Source organism: Microtus pennsylvanicus, chromosome 4, assembly GCF_037038515.1.
Source record: "Microtus pennsylvanicus isolate mMicPen1 chromosome 4, mMicPen1.hap1, whole genome shotgun sequence".
NCBI classification, from domain to species: domain Eukaryota; kingdom Metazoa; phylum Chordata; class Mammalia; order Rodentia; family Cricetidae; genus Microtus; species Microtus pennsylvanicus.
This window is the reverse complement of record NC_134582.1, coordinates 78,700,648-78,725,518: the sequence shown is the minus strand read 5'-3', so window position 1 is coordinate 78,725,518 and position 24,871 is coordinate 78,700,648. Positions and strand designations below refer to the sequence as shown.

General features: G+C 48.0%; 1 protein-coding gene across 1 annotated transcript; it reads right to left on the bottom strand.

Annotated features, from left to right (window-relative positions):
- Window positions 1-2,343: 2,343 nt before the first annotated feature.
- Window positions 2,344-22,573, bottom strand: Lman2 (lectin, mannose binding 2). The gene is made up of 8 exons (XM_075969529.1): window positions 22,085-22,573; window positions 21,817-21,935; window positions 7,924-8,041; window positions 6,643-6,722; window positions 6,389-6,550; window positions 6,165-6,279; window positions 4,590-4,709; window positions 2,344-2,998 (listed from the first exon to the last, which is right to left on the bottom strand). The coding sequence occupies exons 1-8, from the start codon at window positions 22,290-22,292 to the stop codon at window positions 2,838-2,840; spliced, it is 1,083 nt and encodes a 360-aa protein (XP_075825644.1). The 5' UTR covers window positions 22,293-22,573; the 3' UTR covers window positions 2,344-2,837.
- Between the last annotated feature and the right edge of the window lie 2,298 nt (window positions 22,574-24,871).

The window sequence follows — 24,871 nt, the reverse complement described above, 5'->3', positions numbered from 1 at the left end:
AATATCCCAACTGATGAACAGAGAAAGGAACAGTGGGTGTCTGGGCGCCAGCCATGGGTGCTGGAGGATGAGTGAGTCAGAAAGGCTCTGCCACAACTGGGTGGAGAGAGCAGGGACGATGACGTCAGGACTGCGCAAGTCCCGCGTCAACAAAGTGCACATTTTTAAAGGCAGAAGTTAAAAACCTTTAGGAAAATCATCTCTGGAAAAGATTAATAAATGCCATGTAACTGCAGACAGACTGTGATCAAATGACATCATTAACAAAGGAGAAAGCCTTGCGAGTGGGAAGGAGCCTCTGCAAAGCATCTAGCCAGGACACTGAAGACAAGGATCCCTGAACATCAGCAAGAGGGTCAGAAGTAAAGAAAGCATTGGAGGAAGCACACGGTGACCCTCGGCCTGATGCAGAAAAGCACACAGCAAAACTCTCACAGTTGAGCTGAACTCGGCTGCCAGGTGCTAAGGAGTGGGAAGAAGGAAAAAAAACACCATCCGCTTTGGAAAGCAATGTGGCCCCGGCTAGCAAAACTGGAAATGTATACAAGCTACAGGCCCACACTTCTCGTGATGTGTGCAAACACGGTCCAAGAACATCTGAAGCAGCACTGCATCTAAGAGCAAGGCCTGGAAGCCACCCAACCGTCCTGGGCAGGGCAAGAGATATGGCCACACCCACCAGCGGGACAGCCAGGAAGCAGCCTGGGTATCAAGGCCAGAGGCACTTCAGCAGTACAGAGCTTGAAGAGCTAAGGAATGCATTCAAATACTACTTACGTTTTAAAATACAACACAACAAAATTTAACAACCATCTCTGGGGGGGAGGGGACAGTGGGGCCACATGTGTTAGCAGGTTATTTCCCACATTACACAATAATTCCAAGGGTATATATATATATTTATGCTTAAATGTCAAATGATGAAGTAACTCAATTTTTAGGAACATATGCCAAAATACTAACTGTGTGAAAATACAGCTCTGGGTATGAACTTAGAAACCATTTTCATAAATATGCAGGTGGAGAGCCCACCCGGAAGGACCAATACAATGCAAGGATGGATGGAGAGCCCACTTTAAGAACCAGTATGATGCAGAAATGCATGGAGACCCCACCTGGAAGGGCCGGTACGATGCAGGGGTAGATGGAGACCCACTGGCAGGTAAAACAGACCTACAAGATCACTTTAAGGCTGGTACCAAGTCTGAGATCCATACCCCACAAGATTCCCTAGCCAGTTATGCAGAGATCAGAGGACAACTTTGGGGTGATCTTCAGGGATGCCATGTGCCTCCCTTGGCATGGAAGTCACAAATTGTCCAGGGAATCCCAGAGATCAACAGCCTTCAGTTTTGTGATGACAGGACTGTATTGCCACACCAAGAAATTTTCTGTGGGTGTTGGGGTTCAAACTCATGCTTGCAAAGCAAGTGTTTTATTGACCGAGTCATTTCCCCAACTCTGCAGGTGGCTCTAAAATGCAGAGGTAAATCTTTTTGATTCTAGCATGCCTAAGTAACTCAGAATCTCAGGGAGTGCCAGTTAGAACCATGAACTTGGGTCAGAATCCAGGCCTCTGAGGTCCTGACATTGGAGACACAATAACACTGCTTTTCCAGGCCCCACATGCTAAGCGTCAGAGTAAACAGCTAATGCATGGTTGGAAGGATGGTGGTTCCTGCCAGGCTCGTACACCTGTAGAGGAGACACACACACAGCTGGACACTGGCAGTCGCAGTGAGGTACCCCAGGACACCTAACCACGGCAGTTCCTGACAAGGACAGATGGCTCCCAGTAGTTCAGTGAACAGCTCTAAGTGGCAGGGACAATGCTGGGCTTCGGTCATCACCGCAGTGGAACGGCAGCTTCTGATTGCGGGTGACAGACCAAACGTTACCTGGCTGTGTGGGAAGGCGATGAGGACCAGAGCATGACTGGAGACGACACAATTCTTCCTGGTGGGAGATTTAGACGGCCACAGGTCACAACCTGAGTGGAGAAGACTGGAGTGGGTGCTGCTAATGCCTGCTTCCCCTCAGCCCCACAGGTAGGTGAAGGGAACACCACTGCCACTGCCATCCCGTCTTCCATTCCAGGCTCACTGGCTCCTTCCAGATCATCCGAGTCACCTCAAGGTTTCTATGGCTGTCCCTCTCCACCCCAGTGCAGCCTATAGCCCTGGGCTGAGGTCACACCCTGTGTACGCCTGCATTTTGCTTGACCTGAGTCACGTTTACCCAACTGGGCAATGTGACAACCACCATCCCTTCTCTCTAGGGCTGCTGCAGGCCAGAGAATGGACTGGAAAATGACCAGAAATGACAAAGCCCTTAGGACAGGCATGAGGCTGAGATTGGCTACTTTATTAGGAAATGGTCACACCCTGGGCCCTATCCAACTGTCCCCCAGCCTTGGCTGAGGTTTGCCTTTGTAAAAAGCTATAGGGATGCAAGAAGGCCCAGAATCCCAAAGCCCATTCGCTACCACAGGCCTCAGAACAAACCACACCTGGAACCCTAAGGAGCCAACCATGACTACATGGAACCTCTTGTGTTTCACAGTCAGCCGCAGGGCCTCGCTGGGCCCCCGTACAGACTCCCCGCACCCAAGAGCATGCCTTGGGATGGGACAAGACCCTCCAGCTGTAGGGATGCGGAGCCCTGAGCCCTGCCAGCTGTCTTCAGCTGGGCCAGAAGCAAAATGTATGAAAATACTTTATTTCTTTGAAACAGTTAAGAAATAAGGTTGGTTGCTTAGTTGTTTTTACAATCCCAGTAGAAAAAAAAGTTCATAAGAGCCCTGGCCCAAGTCAGGTCCTTCCAGTCAGACTGGCCGCTCAGTAGAAACGTTTGTTCCGTTCCTGGCGCTTCTGAAAGACTACGGCGCCCACCACAGCACACACAATGATGCCCAGGAGAGCACACAGCAACAGCAGGAACACTCTCCACCCTGTCAGGGGACCACTTCGGAAATTTCCAGTGGGGTCGTCCACATTGTCTGTGGGAAAAGAAAGAGGGAGGTTAATGTACGATGCACGAAGGGGCTGCCCATAACTGGTCCCATGAAACTGGACTGAGGAGCTTCCAGCAGAGCCGCACAGCCTTAGGGAGCCAGCTCACCCCCTCACACCTAGCAGACCAACCCAAGACCTGTGTCCTGTATTTACACTGGCAAGGGGGCAGAGTTCTGATGAAATCTACTCAGCAGAACTCTGAGGAGGTAGAGCTTGGAAGGCCACAGGACTCCCCCGCAAGCCGTTTATCCTTGTGGCTACCACTGCCCAGTCACTCCACTAAAGGACAGAGCAGAGCTAGGCACGGAGTGAAAGCTTTGGAGAAGTCATCCATCAGGTGAATGTCCCTATCTTGCTTGCCTCCTGGGTGGCAAAGCAGATGGCATCTCTGGGAGCAACAACCAGAACAGATCAAACGGTTCTGTGTGGCAGGACTGACTGAGCTCTAAAACACTAAGACCAATCAGAATTAAGATGGGCCAAGGATGGCTCCGGAGTTGAGAGTACTTATGAATGTTCTGCTCTTCCACAGGACCAGAGTTTAATTCCCAGAACCCATGCTGAGTGGATCACAGCTTCCTGTAACTCCAGCTCCAGGGGACCTGACTCCAGCCTTGCGGGCACCCACACTCACATGCAGGTACGTGAGATGTCAAACTCCAGGCCCAGTGGTTACTCTGTAATTCCTATAGCCAGGGCAGAGCAGGAGACTCAGACTAACGTCACCATCACCCTCAACCACATAAGCTCCATTCAAGGCCAGCCTGGGCTTCACAAGGTAGAATCTTATTTTTTTTTTAATATATATCTTTTTTTAAAAAGATTTATTTCTTTATTATGTATACAGTATTCTCAGTACTCTGCCTGCAGGCCAGAAGAGGGCACCAGATCTCATTACAGATGGTTGTAAGCCACCATGTGGCTGGGAATTGAACTCAGGACCTTTGGAAGAGCAGGTGGTGCTCTTAACCACTGAGCCATCTCTCCAGCCCTAGAATCTTATTTTTAAAATGAGATTCATATCACATAAAACAGAAGAACATGGGCCTGGGCAGAAACGAGCCTCTTTAGGTCTAATTTTCAGTAGACCCATGGCTGGCAGTCTATGGCTTTTAGGGGATAGGCGAAAAGAAGCTTCTTTACCCAGAACACTCACTGTGAGGCAGAATTATACTAACGGAGGACCCAAGGCTAGGTTTATAGACAAGCTGACCATCGTGCCTCTTTCTGGCTGAGCAAACCTAAGTGTCAGCTCCTAAGTGGCTCAGAGAAGTCACGAGGGACAAGGTGTGCGAGGAGTGCTGGGCACGCTATGCACATGGACAGCCAAATGGCCTTGGTTAACAGAGGAAGAAGTGGATGCTAGGTGCTCACACGTGTGCTGACGAGGTGCTGCAGCCTCTGCAGAGACACACAGCGAGTCAGCACTCAATATTTTACTCATGACCTCACTGAAGTGGATCTGACCCAAGCCCCTGCCTCTAGTCACAGAGGTAAGAGCCCAGAACACAGCCACAGCAGGACAGGACCACAGAGTTCTGGAAGCCAGGAGGGCAGGGCTGTATACGCACATACCTTTAGGGGACTTGAGGAAGCTGACCCCGGGTTCAATCTTGGTCCAGTCGATACTTTCCTCCTCAGGCGTGCGCTCTACCATGAGCTGGAACAGCTTGATGGAGATGATGTCATGGTTGTCTACAGCAGAGAGTGAGCACCTCAAGATGGGGCCACTGCCCCACCCAAAGAAAAGCTGCCTCAGCCAGAGAAGGGCCAAGTCCCCAGGGAAAGCAGTTTTCTTCCCAGAGAGGCAGCACTTCAGGGACTGAAATGAGTCGAGAGGGGGGCTGGGGTGCAGCTCAATCCTGAGCATGTGTGAAGGCCTGGTGTCAAGCCTCAGCTTGGGGAAGTTGAAGAGAGAATGGAAAGAGAAACACGAGCTCAGATGTTCAGAGTGATCTGGGTCTAAACTTAAAGACTTAGTTTCTTCACAGAATGGAAGCAGTGATGTCCATACTGAGCCATCACAACAGCCAGCACTGAGAATGCCCACGGAGCGTGAGAGACAATACTGAGCAGAGGATATGAACTAAAAAAAGAAACCAGATAAGGGCTAGCGTGATCATTCTAAGGCTGCCTGAGAAGTCTGATACTTCTAAGAATAGGAAGCAGGCGGTCCTGTCAGAGACCCACGTGCAGGCCGCAGATAAACAACAGGCAGTCAGCAGCTTAGCCTGAGACCTGAGAAGGGTGTGGTCCAAACACTACCACACAAAAGATGTCCCAACTTTCAGAGGGGAGGCTCCCAGCCAGCCAACTCCACATGTGAACTCGGTGAATTGGTTCATCTAAAGCAAGGCTGTTTAATAAAGGCTGGGGTGGGAGTGACCTGAGTGCAGAGAAGGAAGAAGCTATACAAAACGCAGCTGGCAGCCAGGTCAGGCTGGCCCCCTTGAAGCCAAGGGTTGAGCCTTGAGAACCAGCTTTGGATCAGATGCTAGTTGCCACCTGGGTTCTGCCATTTCTTACCATCTTGAAGGACTGAGGAAGTTAACATGTAAGCAAGACACCGAGGCGATCAGGTCCCATGCAGAAAGGACAGGACAGCTGGAGCTCACCCTCAGCACAGAGAGAAGCCACGTCAGCAAGGAGCTAAAAGGAGGGGGCTGCCCTATCAAATGGGATGGTATCCATTACAGTTGGAGCACAGGAACCAGGGACAGACTGTCAGGGGGCCTTGCATGAAAGGAGGGTACCACGTGTCACTGAGAGATGGTGGCTTGAATTCAGCGAGGAGAAAGAAGTGGGGGAGTGGGATTTGCCAAGGTTAAGTGGTGGCATGAGAAGGTCCAGGATGACACCAGGTTATTTTATCCCAGGCAACTCGACAGATAGGGTGCCGTCATTACACCTGATGGGCAGCTGAGCACAGACAGCCCTGTGTTCTACAGAGCTGGAGCTAGACGTCCATAACACTACGATGCTCAGATCCAAAGCTGCCATCACCTAGAGATAAATGAAGAGGCCAGCTGTGCTCCGGGCCTGAGCCTTGCATACCAGCATTTACAACTGATGGTAAAATGAGGAAGACTTAAGGAAAGCAAAGGAAGGAAAGTGATTAACTGCTGAGGACGGATCCCCTCACACACTCACCAGACAGGTCACCAGTGCCAGCAGAGGCTCCAAAGTAGTAACCAGTGGGCAGGCGCACTCCCGTGATATCGATGCAATTCTTCCACTCATTCTTGTCTTCCAAGTCAGTCATCACCTGTGACAGCCGAGGGTCAAGCACACACTCAGGCTCCTGCCAGCTAGCTCCTGGAGCTTCTCTGTGGAACCAGCACAGGCCCAGCGGCCTCCCCATCATGTCTACCCACCGTGAGGCGACCCCGGGAATAGCGGACAGCCAGGAAGGTGTCATGGTCCCGGTTGCGGAAGTCAGCTGTGCAGCCTGCCAACTCAGTCCAGCGCCCATCTTTGCTATGATCGTATGACAGAGAGCCATTGTTCACCATCACCGAGATGTACGGGAACACACGCTGGAACCAAGACAGTGATCACTCCATGCCCAGCCGCCCTGTGGGCACACAGCATCCCACCCACTCTGTTCCTCAGGCGAGCAGAGTCCTACCTCAGTGGTTTCATCATTGGGATATGTGTCCAGGAAGATGGCTAACCCATGGAAGTTGTCTCTGCTCCCAAATACAGGGCCTGGAATGAGGAGATCCTTTCAGAACAGGGTCAGTATGAAGATGCTGGACAGTGCAAAGGCAGTGTGTGCAGAAGCAAGAGAGCCCAACCACTGGTACCTTGCCCAGGAGGGAAGGAACCTTCAAGGACAAAGTGGGTGGGGCCCAGGCCTCTCTCAGTACAATGAAGACTGAAGACTGAAGCCCAGCAGCACTTGGGAGGCTGAAGCTAGAGGACTGCCATGGGTTCAAAGACAGCTTTCGCTAGAGTACCAGGTCAGCCAGGGCCATCTGAACAACAAAAGTAGAGGCCTTAACTCTCAGGGGCAGCCACCAAGGCAAGTGTTAGGATACCTGATCTAAGACACATGGGTAGAGCTACAGGAAGAACCTTAAGCTATAAGCAGCAAATTTTCTGTAAGAACCCCAGAGGAGGCAATTTGTGTTTGCTGGCTGCAGTCTTTGCAGCTTTGGTGTCCCAAAATGGGCCCACCGAGACTGGCTCTGCAGGTGAAGGCCCTGCTGAGCAAGCTTGAGTTCCACCCCAAGAAAAACACAAAGGTGGAAGGACAGAACACGCCTCACAAAGCTGATCTCCACAGGTGTTGTGACATGCACGCACACACACACGCACATAGAAATATTTTTAAAATATATGGCAGAGTGGCTAGGTGTGGTGGTGTATGCCTGTAGCCCTACTTGAGAGACAGGCAGAGGAATGTTTTCATGGCTAGGTGGTAGCCTGGGCTACATACTGAAAGTCTCGGGCTGGAGAGATGGCTCAGAGGTTAAGAGCACTGGCTGCTCTTCCAGAGGTCCTGAGTTCAGTTCCCAGCAACCACATGGTGGCTCACAACCATCTGTACTGAGATCTGGTGCCCTCCTCTGGCGTGCGGGCATACATCGAGGAAGAATGTTGTATACATAATAAATAAATCTTAAAAAAAAAAAAAAAAGAAAGTCTCTAAAAACCTAAAAACAGTGAGTAGGCAGGATGGCCAAAAGCGTGTCGGAAGGGCTAGGGTGGCTCTGCACTACAAGACCACCTGGCCCTCCTCGAGGTCCCCGAGAGCAAGCACAGCCTCCAACAGAACATGCAGAGTGGCCACAGGCCAGCTACTTGCCATGCCCATCCCCACTGCCCTGGTGGGCTAGCAGCTATCCTCATGCCTACCCCACTCTTTGGGGCCCAGCAGGGTTCACCCAAGTGTGCACCTACCCACCTGGTACAAGGCGGTCCCGGGTGTACCACAAGGCGATGCCATCTCCATGGAGATTCTTCTTCCCTGTGCCATGGACTTTGAAGTGAACATGCATTTCCCAGTCCTTGAGGAAACATGGCTGGAAAGGGAAAAGAAAGGTCACTCAGGCTTTGGAGCAAGCTGAAGGAGAACCTGGCATACTTACTTCCCACCCCACCAAAGCTAGGCATTCACTTCTGGGTACAGGGATTAGACAACAGTACCTCAGTGCTACTGGGCCCGAAATGAGGTAAGGAAGCCAATGGTACGTACGAGGCTCAGCCCTGCCAATCGGGCCTTTAAGCACTCTCTTCGGAGTAGAACCCCAACCCTCCCCCATAAATGCTATCCTGGGACCTCTGAGGATTATCAGCCCCATTTAAGTCACAGAGCCCAGCCTTGGCAGGCAGATCTGTGAGTTTGAGGTCAGCCTGGTCTACAGAGCTAGTTCCAGAACAGGCTCCAAAGCTACAGAGAGAAACCCTGTCTCAACACCACAGACAACATTTTTTATCTGTCCATAGTGGATAAAAAAGTGGTCTTAATTCACAACCAAGTCTGATTAAAACTGGCTAGTTCTTATATTCCCCACAGCCTCTAGGCATTTAATATAAATTAAACCTATCCCTTTCTATAGTCCGTGGCTTCTAAAATGGGTGGACCATTGCTAGCCAGACTCACATCCAAGTCTGAAAGCAAAGTTCAATTCCTGGCTGGAAAGCTCATGCAAACCTAGCCCTGACTGACTGAGCTAGCAGCGCTGAGGCAGGTCTGTTCAGGTGCTCCCAGGGGTAGAGGACGCCAAGTGCAGAGCCAGAGCAACCTGTATGGAGGGAAACTTCCTGGACCTTGCTCACCACCGGAGGCTCCTTGGGGAGAACTATATCAGCACACTTAACACACAGGAGAGTGAACAGTGACTAAGGACTCACCGGAAGCGGGGGCACGGTAGCAATCATGCCTATAACCCAGCACTCAGGAAATATTCCATTTTAGGCTAGCCTGAGCTATGTCTGCCATGTCACAAAGTGGCTCATTTAGGAAATAAACTGAAACAAGACAGCGATCTATCAGAATGGCAGCGAACAAGGAGTCCAAGGAGTCACTAACAGCCAGTGCAGGTGAAGAAAGAATGACTTTCAACCAGTGGTGGGGTTTCACGCTGACCCTCTTTTTGGTTTTTTTTTTCTTCTTTCCTTCCTTTCTTGGGGAGGGGGTGGTTTCAAGACAGGGTTTCCCTGTGTAACAGACCTAGCTGTCCTGAAACTAGCTCTAGTATACCAGGCTCTCCTTGAACTCAGAGATTCACCTGCCTCTGCCTCCCCAGTGCTGGGATTAAAGGCGTGCGCCACCACCACCCGGCCTGGTGTTTCTTTTTAATTTTTTTTTCCCGTCCATTGTGTGTGTTCAAGAGTTTTGAATTCCCTAAAACTGGAGTTACAGACAGCTATGAGCCAATGTGGGGAATTGAACAGGGGTTCTCTAGAAGAGCAGTCAGTGATCTTAACCGTTGAGCCATTTCACTCTTTGGCGCTCCCCTACCTTTTGTTTTTTGAGACAAGGTGTCTCAGTGTAGCTCTGAATGTCCTGGAACTCTCTCTGTAGTCCAAGCTGGCTTTGAACTCAGATATTCCCTGGTCTCTGAGTGCTGGGATTAAAGGTATGCATCACTTTGCCCAACCCGCCCCCTTCTTTTTTTCATACTCTTTTTTTTTTACTTTAGTGTATGTGTGTTTGAGACAGGGTCTTGTTCAGTATCCATTGCTGGTCTCAACCTCAACAATCCTCCTGCCGCAGCCTCCGAAGTGCTGGGATTTCAGACATGTTCTACCACACCCCACTCAATCTGATGCAGCTATTTAACATCGTCAGTCTCAGAGTACTCAGACTTGGGGTACCACAGATACTGGGAGAAGAAAAATAGATGAACTGGCAGCTGAGACCCAGTGTTCTGGCAAGGAGGAGGGTCCTTCAGCCTGACCCTAAGTAACTGTTAATGTCAACCTGACACAAGCTAGAGTGACTCAGGAAGAACTCAACTGAGACAATGTCCCCAGCAGACTGGCCTGTGGCAGGCTTGTGTTATTTTCTTGATTGATGATTTATGGGGGAGATCCCAGCTCATGGCAGCATGAGCAAGCCATGGATAGTAACCTGGTAAGCAGCACCCTCCATGGCCTCTGTATCAGATCTTGCCTGTAGGTTCCTGCCCTGGCCTCCCTCAGGGACGAATTTACAAGCTGTCTGGTGAAATAAAGCCTTTCCTCCCCAAGTAGCTTCCGATGGTGTTCATCACATTGATGATAACTCTAAGACAGCAACCTCCTCCACTTCTACCTCAGCCTGAGCTAAGGCTGCTGTAAGTCCACCCAGGCTGGCTGAAAGGAGATGGCTGCCAGACCCAGAACAAGCAAGCTCTACCATTCTCACAATCCCGTCCACATAGGCTACATAACAACCCCAGGGCCACGATAGTTGACAGTAGCCATGGCAACTTCAAAAAGGAACCACAAAAGGAGTGCAAAGGGGTGTGTACTTGACTCCCCACTTAGCTCTTTTGATCTTCAAGGTTGAGAAGCTGATTATCAAGTTTTTCTCCCACTTATATTCTTGGTCAAGAATAAAATATCCTGTTACTGTTACTGCATAGTTCAAAGGGAAAAGGATCTGGTCTGGGAACAGAAAGCAAATGCACTTGAAACATACTATCTTGTGACCCAGAAAATTTCCATTCAAAACAAGAATACACTATGTCCCCACACAGGCTAAGTGGCCAGTGCACGGGTTCATCAGCTTTCTATATCACATGGGCTGGGGACAGCTTGGCCCTAGAGCATGGAACCACCAAGGACCTGCACACAGCAGCATGCATGTCCCCAGTTCTGGAGTTTCCCTGCTCTGGGCGCAGTCATGAATTCTGGAAGAGATGACACCTAGCTCTTAACGACAGAAGGACAAACAAAGATCCCAATCCAAGGCCTGCTGAGGGAGGGAGACAGAGGCCTTGCCCGAGTTGGGACTGAAGTCTGAAAGTACACTAGAAGAGCCCACACAGGAGGGACTCTGCTCCACATCAAGTTCTTGTCCTCCCTAGAATTAGAGCTAAGTGACTCTGCCAGTCCTCAGTTTCCCTCTACAAACAACTGTACAAATGTTCTTGTCAGCAAAGATGACAAGTAACCAGGTGTCAAAGAGACAGAATGTGACTGAAACCCAAGGAAGCATAGGAACCAAGACTGTGCAACCATGTCCGAGGCTAAGAGAATTATGGGAATTTAGCAGGTTCTATTCTCAACTCTCACTAAAACAAAGTTTCAGAACAACATTTGGTGACATAATGGACAAACTTAACAACAGGTGAAGAGCTAATTAATGTATACAAAGTTACTCAAATACTAAGAACGGGGCTGGGGGAGGATGTTCAGAATTGAGAGTAAGATCCCAGAGGAAAAGGCACACATAATTTTCAAAACAAGACACAAGAGACTGGAGCAAAGCAGCAGAGATTTGTGACTGCCACAAACTTCAACAGTCCCACAGCCAAAGGAGACCAACAGTAATGAGATGCTATCTTCTGGATAGGAATGAACACACTTCCCAATGCAAGGGTGACTGATGAGGGCTGTGTGTGGCGGAGTGCTTGCCTAGAATCCACCCCCAAACTATATAACCCCACACAAAAGGACACCTGGGAGTGGGTCCTGGCCATTCCTAGTTTTCCTGTGCTCTCTCCCTTCCACCCCAGTGTGATGCCATTTGTGTTGTTTCTGTTTGTTTCGTTGGTTGGTTTTGTTTTAATCTTTTTTCAAGACAGGGTTTCTCTGTGTAGCGCTGGCTGTCCTGGGACTTACTCTATAGACCAGGCTGGCATTGAACTCACCAAGATCCGCCTGCCTCTGCCTCCCAAGTGCTGGAATTAAAGGTGTGCACCATGACCACCAACCACTGCCCAGGTCCATTTAGTTTTTTCAAAGTGTACTTCGTTATTAATCATTGTATGAACATAGGTATTTGTATGTGCAAGTGAGTACAGGTGCCTGTTGAGGCCAGAGGCTTTAGATCACATTGGCAGTTGTGCTCTGTCCGATGTCCTTGGGAATCAAACTCAGGCCTTCTGCAAGAGCAAAGCACACTCTTAACCACTTAAGCCTAGTTTTTGATGGTTTTGAGACAATACAGTGTCTCACAAAACCCAAACTGCCCTTGAAATCACTATTTATCTATGGTTGGCATTGAACTCCCAATCTCCCTATGTCCAACTCCAAAGTCCTATGATAGCAATGGCGAACTTCATAAGGCCTTCTGCCTTGAGGTGATCCACCACAGCCCCTTATGGGACCAACCGCCACCCACTTTATCATTAAAAAAATAACATTGATGCCATGACTCTTTCTGTAGGCAGGCCGGCTGAGGACACGTGGGGACCCTGGACGTGGACCACTTTACAACATCCTGTTGCTTCATCGCTTCAAATGTAAGGTTCCCTTCTCCAAATCAGCTTTCGCTCACATTCGCCTTTATTTGCTTCCCATAGCTAAAAAAAGTGAGCAGGCCACTTAGAATGGCCCCCCTTGAACTGTTCAGGATTTTTGGGTTTTTTTTGTTTTTTTTCTCTTCCTGGACCACTCGAAGTGATTCTTGTGTAGTTCAATTTTTTTTTTCCTTTTTGGACCTCTTGTAAGTGATCCTTGCTGTCTGAGACAGCTCCGAGCCGTCTCTAGCTCTGGTTCCCAAGCTGATGGACAGGAAACCAGCTTGGCTTTATTATTAACCCCTGAGCTAGTATGGAGACACCCAGCTGGTAGCCCTGAGGTGTGCACTGTTTTCACCATTTTCACATTTTCAGCGATGGGAAACAAATCCTCAAAACCTATCAGTCCAACCTGCCCCTTGGGATGTCTTTTAGAGATCCTAAAACCCCAGAGCTTAATGCCTTGCAGATTCCCATGATTGTCCTTCTTTGTTCAAAAACATGGCCTAAGTATCCTTTAGATAATAACCTAAAGTGGCTGCCTAACGGCACCCCTGACCCTGCTATTCTGCGGGAGCTTTCTAACTACTGTCAGTGCACAGGCAGATAGAAGGAGTTTTCTAATATCCAAGCCTTTTACTGTCTCAGTTCTAAGTCTAAGCCCTCTGTCCTTACAAGCTGTTCACCTGCTCACATGTACCTGGCTATGACATTTAAGCCGGAGGAACACTTCACTTCTGCTCTGAACCCTGCTAATGAGCGACCTCAGCAGACAGCTACTTCTAATCTCTTCAGCTCCCCACCCCACCAACTACCTACTCTGTCAGCCCCTCCGGGTCCTTCCTCCTCTCTGGTGCCAGGCCGGCAGACGCCCAGCTCTAGCACCCACTTTCACCCCTCCTCTCACACGCTCACGTGCTGTTAAGAAACCCAACCCTGACCAAGCCAGCTATAGTTCTCCCGTTGTGAGAGGTAGCAGTGTACATGTTCCTTTCTCCCTCTCAGAACTCTCCCTGTACCCACTTCCTTAGGCCTGCGTGCACGTCTTTCTCTTTAATACTCTTAAAGTGGGTTCTGCTCCGTGTTTTGTGATCTGTCTCACTAGCGCCGGGTAATTTCACCACCTACAGGGGAGGGATAGTAATTTTAACATAACCAGAGGTTTAAAAACCAGTAACAGAACACCTTCAAAGGAGCCAACACTTAGCAAAAGACAATCCACATTCAAGAAATGAAACAAAAAGGTGCCCAGCAGGAGAGCCTACATTCAGCAAATGCACCCAGAAAGAAAAAGATGAAATTAAGACAACTGCAGACAAACAAAACAATTAAAAGAATTAGTTACTAGCAGCCCTCGAACACTGTCTTTCGCTCTTGTGAAGAAGGAAAATGATCAGGATGCACATGAGAGTCAGAGGTCCAGAAGAAAGAACAGCAAACACAGTCAATCCGGAGACAGAACCAACAGCAATACCTGACTGCTCAGGGCTGCACGGCTCACCACACAGGACTGAATAAAGGCTCCTGAGGTCTCAGCACTGCCCAGGAAGAAAGTCAAAGAATAAAAGTACACACAATCCTTAGGACTCTGCTGAAACGTGGGTGTGGCATGCATGCGTGCACGTACATGTTTATGTACGAATGTGTGTTTGGGAAGGTGGTTTTAGAGCGTCGCAGATAAAAACCAGGTTTTGTGCACCTCCAGCCTTGTCTTTTATTATTATTATTATTTTGGGGTTTTTTTTTTTTGAGACAGGGTTTCTCTGTGTAACAGCCCTAGCTGTTGTAGATCAGCTAGAACTAGCTCATGTAGATCAGTCTGACTTTGAACTCACAGAGATTTACCTGCCTCTACCTCCCAAGTGCTGGGATTAAAGGTCTGCACCACCACCATCCGGCCAGCCCTTTTTAAAACAGGGTGTTGATATGTAGCTCAGGAGAGCCCCGAGCTAGCAAACTTCCTGCTTCTTCTTCCTAGATGCTTAGACATTTGTACACTGCCATCCAGGATAATCATAAAAAACCCTGAAAAACAAGAGACTGAAGAGAGGGCTAAGTGATTAAAGTGGCTGCTCTTCCAGAGGACCTGAGTTTAGTTCCCAGCACCCAGGTCAGGCTGTTCACAACTGCCTCTAATGCTAGTTCCAGGGGACCCGATGGGATTCGGCCTTCATAGGCACCTGCACACATTTGCACACAGAAGCATAAACATACATAACAACAATAAAAATCTTGGGAAATTCCGGGTGATGGTGGTGCATGCCTATAATCCCAGTGCTCAGGAGGCAGGCAAGTGGATCACTGTGAGTTCAAGGCCAGCCTGGTCTACAGAGCGAGTTCTAGGACAGGCTCCAAAGCTACAGAGAAACCCTGTCTAGAAAAATAAAAAACAAAAACAAAAAATCTGAGAAACAAGCACACAACTTCCAGACTAATAAAAGAGGGATAATAAGTAAGAAATGCTCAACTCAAGATGTCAAGACCAGAGGGAAGAAGACAGAGCAGACAGACAGACAGGAGGAAAACAGTAAGAGAGAAGGCTAACCCTAATATGTGAGTCATCTTATCGTGTGTAAATGGAAGAAATGTGAGACGAAATCCCAGCTCAGCTCTGGATGAATTCATCCAGTCAAGGGTTTACTGCTGCAGCGCTAGGGTGGAGTCCGGTGTGGTAGACAGCCCTTTTCTTCCCTAAACTCTTAGCAAAACTTGCTAATATGCCTTTCTTGTCTCTTGATATAGGATGTCCTTCTGTGTATGTGTTGCTTTTATTGGTTGATGAATAAAGCTGTATCGGCCAGTGGCTTAGCAGAGTAAAGCCAGGTGGGAAATCAGAACAGAGATATGTAGAGTAGGCAGAGTCAAGGAGATGCCATGAAGGAGAAAGATGCCAGAACATTACCAGTAAGTCACAGCCTCGTAGCGATACATATATTAATAGATGTAAGAGCTAGCTAGGAGTCGGGGTGGTGGTAAACACCTTTAATCCCAGCACTCAGGAGGCAGAGATAGAAGCAGATCTCGGTGAGCTCAAGGTCAGCCTGCCTGGTCTACAAGAGCTAGTTCCAGGACAGCTAGGGCTGTGACACAGAAACCCTGTCTGGGGACGGGACAACGACATGGCACAAGATGAATGTGCAGGTTAGAGGACAACTTGTGGAAGTCAGTTCCTCTGTCCTCCAACCCAGGGTGTGAGGCCTGAGCAGCAGGCACGTTTATCTGTTGACAGTTGAGCCAGCTCATCAGCCCTGAACTCACTCTGTAGCCCAGGAAAGCCATGAACTTGTGAGCCTTCTGCCTCAGCCATAGTAGCTAGGATTCCAAGGATAGGATATGCCACTAGGCACAGCTTTATTATTTTTTTCAACTGCATGTGACTCTACAATATCTCAAAATAAAAATTTTGGCTGGGGGACTAGAGAGATCGCTCAGAGGATAAGAGCACTGGCTGTTCTTCCAGAGGTCCTGAGTTCAATTCTGAGCAACCACATGGTGGCTCACAACCCTCTATATAATAGGATCTGATGCCCTCTTCTGGTGTGCAGGTGTACACACAGCACATTCATATACATAAAATATAAATAAAGTTTTAAAAAAATTTTTTTTGGCTGGGAATGGCAACTCACACTTGTAATCCTAATCCTAATCCTTAAAATACAGAGGCAGAAAGAGTTAGTAAACTGGCTTCACATTTGCTATAGATGAAGAAAACAAACAAAGAAAACAAAAAAGAGAAAAAGAAATCAAATTAAAATCCTTTTTTTATATTTATTTATTTATTATGTATACAATATTCTTTCTACATGTGTGCCTGCAGGCCAGAAGAGGGCACCAGACCTCATTACAGATGGTTGTGAGCCACCATGTGGTTGCCGGGGATTGAACTCAGGACCTTTGGAAGAGCAGGCAATGCTCTTAACTGCTGAGCCATCTCTCCAGCCCTCAAATTAAAATCTTTTGGGTATCAAAGAACAATATTAGAATTAATAGAAATCCTTAGCTGGGCGCAGCGGTGGCACATGCCTTTAATTCCAGCACTTGGGAAGCAGAGGCAGGCGGATCTCTGTGAGTTCAAGAACAAGTTTCAGGATAGACTCCAAAGCTACAAAGAAACCTTATCTTGAAAAACCGAAAAAAAAAAAAAAAAGAAAACAAGGAAAGAAATCCTTGACCATGGCACAATTAAAACTAGATATCAATAATTTAAATTTCTTAAACTACCAAAATAGCACATATGTATTTGAAAAAAAAAATGATCTTCTCATGTAGAAGATGCAGCCAAGAATCTCTCTCAATTGGTTTCTTTGCCACTTGTGGTGGTTTGAAGAGGAATGGCCTGCACAGGCTCATATTTAAATATCGGGTCACCAAGGTAGTGGTGGCAGTACTTGAGGGATTAAGAGATGTGGCCTTGTTGGAGGGAGTGTGTCAATGAGGACAGTCAGTCCCGTGTCACTCGCTTCCTGCTCCCCGGGGAACCAGAGGTGAACCCCCAGTTACTCTCCAGCACCATGTCTGCCATCATGCTCTGAGCTGTGATGATAATGGACGACACCTCTGAGACTATAAGCAAGCCGCAACCAAGGCTTTCTTTTTTAAGAGTTCCCTTGATCTTGGTGTCTTGTCACAGCAATAGAACACTGATGAAGACAACACACAAGGCCAGCCTTGGGACAAAAGGACAAGCAAATGGGAGGGAGAAAGTCCAAGTGCAAGGTCAGTGGCAGGAGAGGCTAGAGACGGAAGTGAAGGGCCCGGTAACAGTCCCATGGGACCACAGGCCTCCCAACACCGTCACATACCCCAGATCAAAGACTGAAGATTAACGAGACAGAAAGCCTCCAGGTGACTTAAAACAGGAGCCGTGTGGTTTGAAATTGACTTAGAAGCTGCTTTGTACGGCACAGCTCTCATCCCCAAGTCCCCAGAAGCCCTAATGCCTTGTTACCACACCAGAACAATGAAACCAAAATAACCTCACAGAAAGAAATAATTTTACAGTTCACAGTTTCTACAGCTCTGCCTGAACAAAACAGGAAGCAGATGTAATCGATCATCTTAAAAATCAGTACAGTGAGATATGCCTGTACTCCCAGCTACTCGGAAGGCTGAGACAAGAGAATCACTTGAGACCAGAGTTCAGGCCAACCAAGGGAAAAGGAAAGAGCAAGACTCCATCTCACCAAACAAAACTATGGCGCGTTCGGTGGGTGCCCTGCTACACTACAATTCAATCTGGTCTGCTAAGTAAACACTTTCTCAGAATTTGCACATATGAATTTCTATTTTATTATTATTATTTTTTTTTTGGTTTTTCGAGGCAGGGTTTCTCTGTAGCCTTGGTGCCTGTCCCGGAACTAGCTCTTGTAGACCAGGCTGGCCTCAAACTCCCAGAGATCCGCCTTCCTCTGCAAGGCATGCGCCACCACCGCCTGGCTGAATTTCTATTTTATAAGAGTTGTTTTAGACTCCTGTGATGCTGAGGTAAGAGGTGGCTCGGTGCATAAAGTGCCTGTTGCAACAGCACCCAGACCTAAGTCTGGGTCCCCAGCACCCATATAAAACCCAGACAGAGGGGCATCCAGAGCTGTGGAGAATGTAATAGGGCAGTTCTGGGGTCTTGCTGGCCAGTTAATCTGGCTGAGATGGCAAGTTCTAGGTTCAGTTAGAGACCCTGTCTCAAAAAAACAAGGTGGTAGGCAGGACATGGTGGCACATGCCTTTAATCCCAGCACTTGGGAGGTGGAGGCAGATGGATGGTTGAGGGAGTTCCAGGACAGCCAGGCTGCACAGAGCAGCCCTGCCCAGCCTGACCTGGAAGCATGCACTTACACTCCAATGCTGGGAAGGAGACAGACAGCAAGCTGCAGGCTGCTGAGAAAGAGCTGAGGGTGACCTCTGGCTGCCACATGCACACAGCTGCATCAACACACGCCCTGATGTGCTCTGGCGCATGGTGGTAAAGCCTGTAATCTAACCACTTGGGGAATTGAGCAGGAAGATCAGGAACTCAAGATCACCATTGACTGCATAGCAAATTTGAGGTCAAATTTGAGCTAGATGAGACCATCTCAAAAACAAACCTGATGTTCAGTTTGAGTTTATTCATATTTGTTTGTTTGCTTGGTTTGGTCTCACACTGTAGCCCAAGCTGGTCTCAAACTCTCAGAAATGTTCTTGTCTCAGTCTCCTGATTTCTGACATTAAAAGACTAGTGCCATCTAAACAGTCCTGTTATAAAAACAGCACTATCTGGCATGATGTTGGAAACTGCATTCTTTGTAAGTCTTTCTGCAGTGCTGGGAGTTGAATCAGGGCCAAGACAGATACTTAACTGTCCCATTGTCTCTTTGCAGATATTTAAGCCCAAGACACTTTTTGGGGGGAGGGCTGTTTGTGTTTTTGAGAGAGCATATTCCCATGTAATTGTGTCTAGACAGGAGCTTCCTAAGTAGACTAGGTTGGTCTAGAACTCAGACAACCATCTACCAGCCTCTGTCTCCCAGGTGCTGGGATTAAAGGTGCAAATCACCGTATCTGTCAACATTCTCTTTTGAGGGGGGGATTTTTGAGAAATGGAGTCTCTGTGTAACAGTCCTAACTGTCCTAGAACTCACTGTGTGGACCAGGCAGGCCTCAAACTCACAGAGATTCACCTGCCTCTGCCTCCCTAGTGCTGGGATTAAAGGTGTGTGCCACAACCACCCAGCAACATTTTTTTTAATCACTGTGCATGTGAAGATGCCTAAAAATGACAGAAGAGGGTGCTGAACACCCTGGAGCTATAGATTCAGGCAGTTTTCGGCCACTCAATGTGGATACATACTGTCAGGCACACAGCAGCAAATGCTCGTAACTGCTAAGCAATCACTCCAGCCCCTCCACCCTGTTCTTAAAGAAAGTCTCTCTCTAAACCTGGAGCTCACAGATTTGATTAAACTGGCTGGCTAGCAAGTTCTAGAATCCTCTTTTCTCTGCCGCCATAGAGCCAAATTACAGCCAGCCAGGCACCAGGCTTCTGACATGATGCTAGGGACTGAACTTGGGTCCTCAGGTCTGTACTGCGGAACACTATACCCATTCAGCTACCTCCCCAGCCTCAGTATCAAATTTTAAAAAGAGGAAGGGGATACAGAATCTTGGACTGGCACTTTAACAATAAGCAAACTTAAAGGCCTTAAAGCAGCCACCGCTGCCACCTTTTCACAAGACTCTGATGCAAGCAGAGTGGCCTCTTCAGCCTCCCATGTCCTGAGCTCCAGACATTAGGCACTATTTACCTCTGAGCCACATGGCAGCTCAGAGGGCAGGGCGCACTCGGTCCGTGTTTGCTTATCCAGATGGATACAAGTGAAGGGGATTTAAACCAAAACAAAACTGCAGCTCTGAGAGGAAACATCACATAGGAACTCCTGAGACTTCCAAGTGGTGTGTTTCCAGAAGTACAAATGTGCCCTAAACATTTAAAACCTGTCAGCAGGGTCCAGCAGCAAAGTCCAGGAGCTCAACAAGGGAAGGCTGCAACCAAAGCAGGCAGAGAATGCTCTTGGTCCTCTGACATCACTAAGCCACCGACTGTGCTAACCATCAGATACTTACAAACCCAGTTTAGATCATTACCTGGGTTGCATCTGCTCCTTGTGGATAAACCTAATTCCTAACAATTCTATCAATATTTTCACCTTGCCTTTTACAGAACAAAATGTAATGCTATAATCAAACTCATTTCTAGGAAAAACACAAGCTACATTACCACCTAAAACTGCAGTATCCAAACTATACATGCATGCATAAGACCGGGGTTCAACCTACAGCACTACAAAAATAAAATAAAGGGCTGGAGAGATGGCTCAGCGGTTAAGAGCATTGCCTGTTATTCCAAAGGTCCTGAGTTCAATTCCCAGCAACCACATGGTGGCTCACAACCATCTGTAATGAGGTCTGGTGCCTTCTTCTGGACTACAGGCATCCACGTAGAAAGAATATAGTATACATAATAAATAAATAAATATTAAAATAAAAAATAAAAAAATAAAATAAAATAAAAAAGAAAGAACAAAAGAAGTATTTGAAAAGCCTAAGACAGAATGATGTGATCCCTGTGATTGGAGGGTGTGGGGTGGTTTGAGATGATTACTCAAGGACTCGGAGTGTGTGGCATTTGAACCCGGACTTAAAGAGATGAGAAGTAACCGAGGAGCGGTCATGAACAACCAGGAGTCTGGGACAAGCGCAAAGGTCCTACGGGAAGAAGGCAGCTACAGACAGGCCGGAACCAACTGACAGAAGGACTGGAGACACCAGCCACCAAGAGACAGACTGTGCGGACATAATGTAGTTTCCCATTCACGAAGCCCTCAGGCTGTGCGGAGCAGAGTCAAGCTGAATAAAGAAAGAATCCACAGATGCCCCAGCAGCAGTGTGGGGGCACAGGGCAGAAAGAGAGGAGGTGCTGAGGGGACACGCAAATGAGGCGACACAAGGACAGTGTGGTCTTCCGGAACTAATTGACAAAATCAGCCAGAAGGGCTAAGATAGCACAGTGACGGAGAAAAGTAGGCCCCCGGCCAACAGTGTGGGTGGAGGAAGGGTTAGATCAGGCTAGGCGAGGCAGGTTTCTTTTCAAGCCATGACCTATTCCCTAATTATTCCCTCCTCCCTTTCCCAACCTACTCTTTCTCAGTGTAGGCATTGCACGGCACTGCTCCCACATGACAAGACAATGGCATCTCAGGCTTCTGACCCCAAGGCAAAGGTCACCACCAGACCAGCGGAGATACTGAAGACAAGACCCTCAACCAAGCACTGAGACCGCGAATCGGGTCTGTGAAGCATGTCAAAGGGGTTCTCCCACGGCCAACTAAAAGGCATCACGTGTATCAAATGAACTGTTGAGGGAGGGGATCAGAAAGATCAGCTGAAACACTATTTACGCCACTCACTAGCTAGTCTGCCTCCGCACAACGCAAACATACCTCGTTTGAGAATTTAATCTGACTAAGTGTGGCAAAGTCAGTACCCAACACACAGCAAAACACTTAATAACGATACAGTTTCATCCTTCCCGCGATCAAGTGAGTTCAATTTAGGCTGACAACTCCTCTCACTTCTTGTTATGGGACTTTAGGAACGCTCAACTTAAAAGCTAAGAACCTTAGCTACTTGCTTCTTAAGTCATTAAAATGTGGACCTCATTACTTACCTTGCATGGCTTCTGAAGAAATTAAGCGTCAGGCACGGCTTCTGACACACGGTAACGACACATTGTGGATTCTCTTACTACTTGTGTGACCAGGGCCGAAACTCGGAGGGACGGATCGGGGTGTGTATAACTAAGCTCGGCTGCTGAGGCAGAGATTACTGGATCACTGAACGCTACGTCAAGCCTCTTGGCAAGGACTCACCTGGTGGTTCCAAATCGAGCCCTCTTTGCTGCGCTCGTCAGGGGTCAGACGCACGTACTGGCTCGTAAGCATGGTGCTGCCTTGGAAGTCCCAGAGCGGCATGGAACTGGAACCGACCCCTGCGGACAGAGACCGACATCGACAGGTGCCCAAAAGGCCTCGCCAGAAATCTCCAGAGCTGCTCTGCTCAACAAATAGGGCATGCCCTCCTCCAGCCAACTGCAGGGCCGCGACCTCACCCTTCACTTATCCCTGCTGCGGGCCTCACCTTGGTAGGGCTTGATGAGCGAGTGCTCCCGCTTAAGGTGTTCACTGTTGCCATCGGTTATATCCGCAGCCACCGGCCCCAGCAACAGAAGAAAATGGAGAAGTGTAGTGGGGCCTGGGCCGGGGCCAGGAAGCCCAGGCCTCCCTGGGCACCGCTGACCCCGACCCCAGCCACAGCCCCAGCGCCAAAGCCAGGCCTCGGCCGCCATTCTCCTTTTCTCTCGGCCACTTCCGCTCTGGGACTTCCGCCTTCCGGGTGTCTTTGCTAATGGTCTCCGGCCGGAAGCCCTCCAAACTAGAGAGTTAAAAAGGAAAGCCTCACGGTCAGAGGCACGGCAGCCTTATTGGCTGGGCAACCTCCTATCCTAGTAGAGCGCGGTTCCATAACTTTAGGGATTCCTGGTCTCCTGTCAAGCCGGCCACGACAAAGAGTTCTTCCGAGAGACAAGGGATCCAACCAATCATGGATCAGCACGTTAGGCTTGAGGGCCAACAAGAAGTAGAGGACTTGGATGAGAAGGAGGAGAGCGAACGGCGTCTTCAAAGTAAAGCATGTTGGAACTTGTAGTTTTCCTGGACGCACCGCGGCTTCTCTGTCTTAAACCTTTGGCCGTAGATGCTGTCTTTGAAATGACCTTTCCCAGGACAGTGGGAAAAGCAGCCCTGGGGTGAAGTAGAAAGCCTGGAGTCCAGTCCCAGCGGCCTCTTGGACGCGGTGGGTGGAGCAAACCTTTAAGCCTCCTCCGAGCTAATGCCACTCCTCTGGAGACTTAAAAAGAGCCCAGCCGGGCGATGGTGGCGCACGCCTTTAATCCCAGCACTCGGGAGGCAGAGGTAGGCGGATCTCTGTGAGTTCGAGACCAGCCTGGTCTACAGAGCTAGTTCCAGGACAGGCTCCAAAGCCACAGAGAAACCCTATCTCGAAAAACCAAAAAAAAAAAAAAAAAAAAAAAGAGCCCAGTTATTTGAGAGCCCCCCACTACCCCTAATTACTCAGGCACAGTCAGATTGAAGCAGGAACAGACCAGATCCTGGCCTTGAACCTTAGTGAATGCCAGAAGTCATCTAGCTCCAGAAAGGATCAGTTTGTGTTGCCACACAGAGTGCCCGTGAAAGATTCAGGACAGCTGGCTCTGGATAGTTGGGCAATGGTGGTCTGTAAAACGCAGTTCTATTTTACCTGCTAATCTATTTAGTAAAAGATTCAACCGCCAATATTTTTTGTCAAGGCACTTAAATTTACATTAGAAAACCTGGGGTTAGGAGTGCTTGCTGCTGCTGGGTCCACGGGGGTCGCACAAAGATGGGGACAGACCACCAAAGTCTATTAAACCAAAAGCAAACTTTATTCGAGGAAAAAAAATAAAATTAAAAAAAAAAACAACCTACATGTGGTACAAAAAGCTTGTCAGCTAGCTGAGACCACAGCCAGAGATGGACTGTAGGGTTGTGGCAATGGGCTGTTTCCTTTTTATAGCAAGAAGCAAGCATTAGGCATTAACAAAACATTTTTTTACAATCTCAAGGTAAAACTCAGATACAAATTGTTTTTTTTTAACAATTTCTATTATTCCATTAACAGGGTTTTTTCAGTTAAACTGTTGTTTGTGTTTAGCCCATTGTTTCTCTCTGACACTTTTTGCTGGTGTTTACCAAAGTTCTGTGCTCCCCTGATACTGCCAGTTTTGCTTAGCAGGGTAAGGGACAATGTACAGCCAAAAAGTCAGGTACATCCCATCATTTAAAAGTTAACTCAGCTCACATCAGTTGCTGGTCATGAGTGGAGGGCAGGGGGGAGTATCTAAAAGCTGACCCTCAGTTCTCAGAGGGCCACTGCAACCTTGCAGACAGAGCTATAAGTCATCCACTGTTAATAGCTAATCCTTAAGTTGCTGAGAAAGCGGCTGACAGTCTGTTCTCATTCTCCTAGGCTTACAATTTTATATTTTTTTATTTATACATTCTTTTTTCTGGAATCTAGGTTTTTATATTCTTTTTTAATACTTATTTATTTATTATGTATACAATATTCTGTCTGTGTGTATGCCTGCAGGCCAGAAGAGGGCACAAGATCCCATTACAGATGGTTGTGAGCCACCATGTGGTTGCTGGGAATTGAACTCAGGACGTTTGGAAGAGCAGGCAATGCTCTTAACCTCTGAGCCATCTCTCCAGCCCCGGTTTTTATATTCTAATTCTCAGACTCTTTGCTGCTTTTTCGGAGGACCAGGGTTCAGTTTCCAGCACTCACTTTGGATATTTCTAAACCAAGCGTATATAACTCCATTTTCAGGGGCTCCAGCGCCCACTTCTGGCCTCCATGGACACCCATACTTACATGAACACATACACACAAACACAGATTAAGATTCTTCTTAATCTTAAAAAAGAAATCCCAATTTCCACTCTTTCATGAAACATTGCAAATCTAGGCCCATATTCTCATAAGAATGTTAACAATTAGAGGTGATTTGAACTGCCCATGAACAAACACCTTTGTCTTCCAGCCTGGGCCTGACCTTGAATAATGGTCTGGATTAATGTGAATAAATTGTTTATGTTATAGATACAGGCTGCCAGGTTCGTTTGTGACACTTTTAGTTTTGTTTTTCGTTCTGTTTTGTTCTGAGACAAGGTCATTCTAGTTCGCAATGGCTTGATCTTACTATGTTGAACCAAGCTAGCCTCAAACTCAGCAAATCTCCGGTCTCAGGTGCCCTAGTGCTGGGCCTATAAGCCTGTAGCATCATGCTCAGCTAGTAATATACTTTGGTAAGGTGTTCGCAAA